Source organism: Arachis ipaensis, chromosome B04 (assembly GCF_000816755.2).
Source record: "Arachis ipaensis cultivar K30076 chromosome B04, Araip1.1, whole genome shotgun sequence".
Classification (NCBI taxonomy): domain Eukaryota; kingdom Viridiplantae; phylum Streptophyta; class Magnoliopsida; order Fabales; family Fabaceae; genus Arachis; species Arachis ipaensis.
In genome coordinates this window covers 29,691,237-29,691,905 of record NC_029788.2, presented here as the reverse complement: position 1 = coordinate 29,691,905, position 669 = coordinate 29,691,237, and the positions used below count along the sequence as shown (strand labels likewise).

The 669-nt window shown below is 32.3% G+C and overlaps 1 protein-coding gene across 1 annotated transcript in view; it reads right to left on the bottom strand.

The window, feature by feature from the left end:
- LOC107639143 (peroxisome biogenesis protein 1) overlaps positions 1-216 on the bottom strand; it is a 10,145-nt gene extending 9,929 nt beyond the window's left edge. Inside the window, 1 exon segment of the mRNA XM_021121075.1 lies at positions 17-216. Coding sequence (XP_020976734.1) covers positions 17-122 — 106 coding nt within the window. The 5' untranslated portion in view covers positions 123-216.

Genomic DNA, 669 nt, shown 5'->3' with positions numbered 1-669 from the left:
TCGAGGGCGAGTATGTGAGGGAGAGGAGAGGAGCGCGTGGATTGGAGAGTTTGGATGAGAGGGAGGGGAAGGGAGACGAAGCAATTGTCGATGGCGGCAACAAGCTTCACCTCGAACTCCATGGATGGAATTGATGAAGTGTGATGAAAAGAAAGAAACACTCTCAAATTGCTGAGCCCAGCTCCAATTTCTACGCACGAAAGTATTATTATTCAGTCCTGATTGTTTTTCCCAATGAGGTTGTGCGGGAAAATTATCAGAAAAAAAAAATTGTTTATTTGTTGTCTTATTTCTTTTTTTTTTTACGAGATAAAATTAAATTTATTTCCTATTTTAGGAATAATAAATTACTAAAATTGATCTTAAAAGATTTATATACTGATAAATTATACTTTAAAAGAAAAAATTAACTTGTAATCTCGAATAATTCATTCTGTTCATAAAAAATTCGAGCCTATTATGACAAAACAATACTACAAAAAGATTAGTTCTGATCATTGTGTATTTGTTAAACAATTTTCTAGTAATGATTTTATTATCTTTTTGTTATATGTTGATGACATGTTTATTGTTGGTCAAAAATTCAAAATGCTTTTAGGATTGATATGTTAAAGAAGCAACTTGCAATGTCATTTGCAATGAAGGATCTTAGGCCGGTAAAGGAGATTC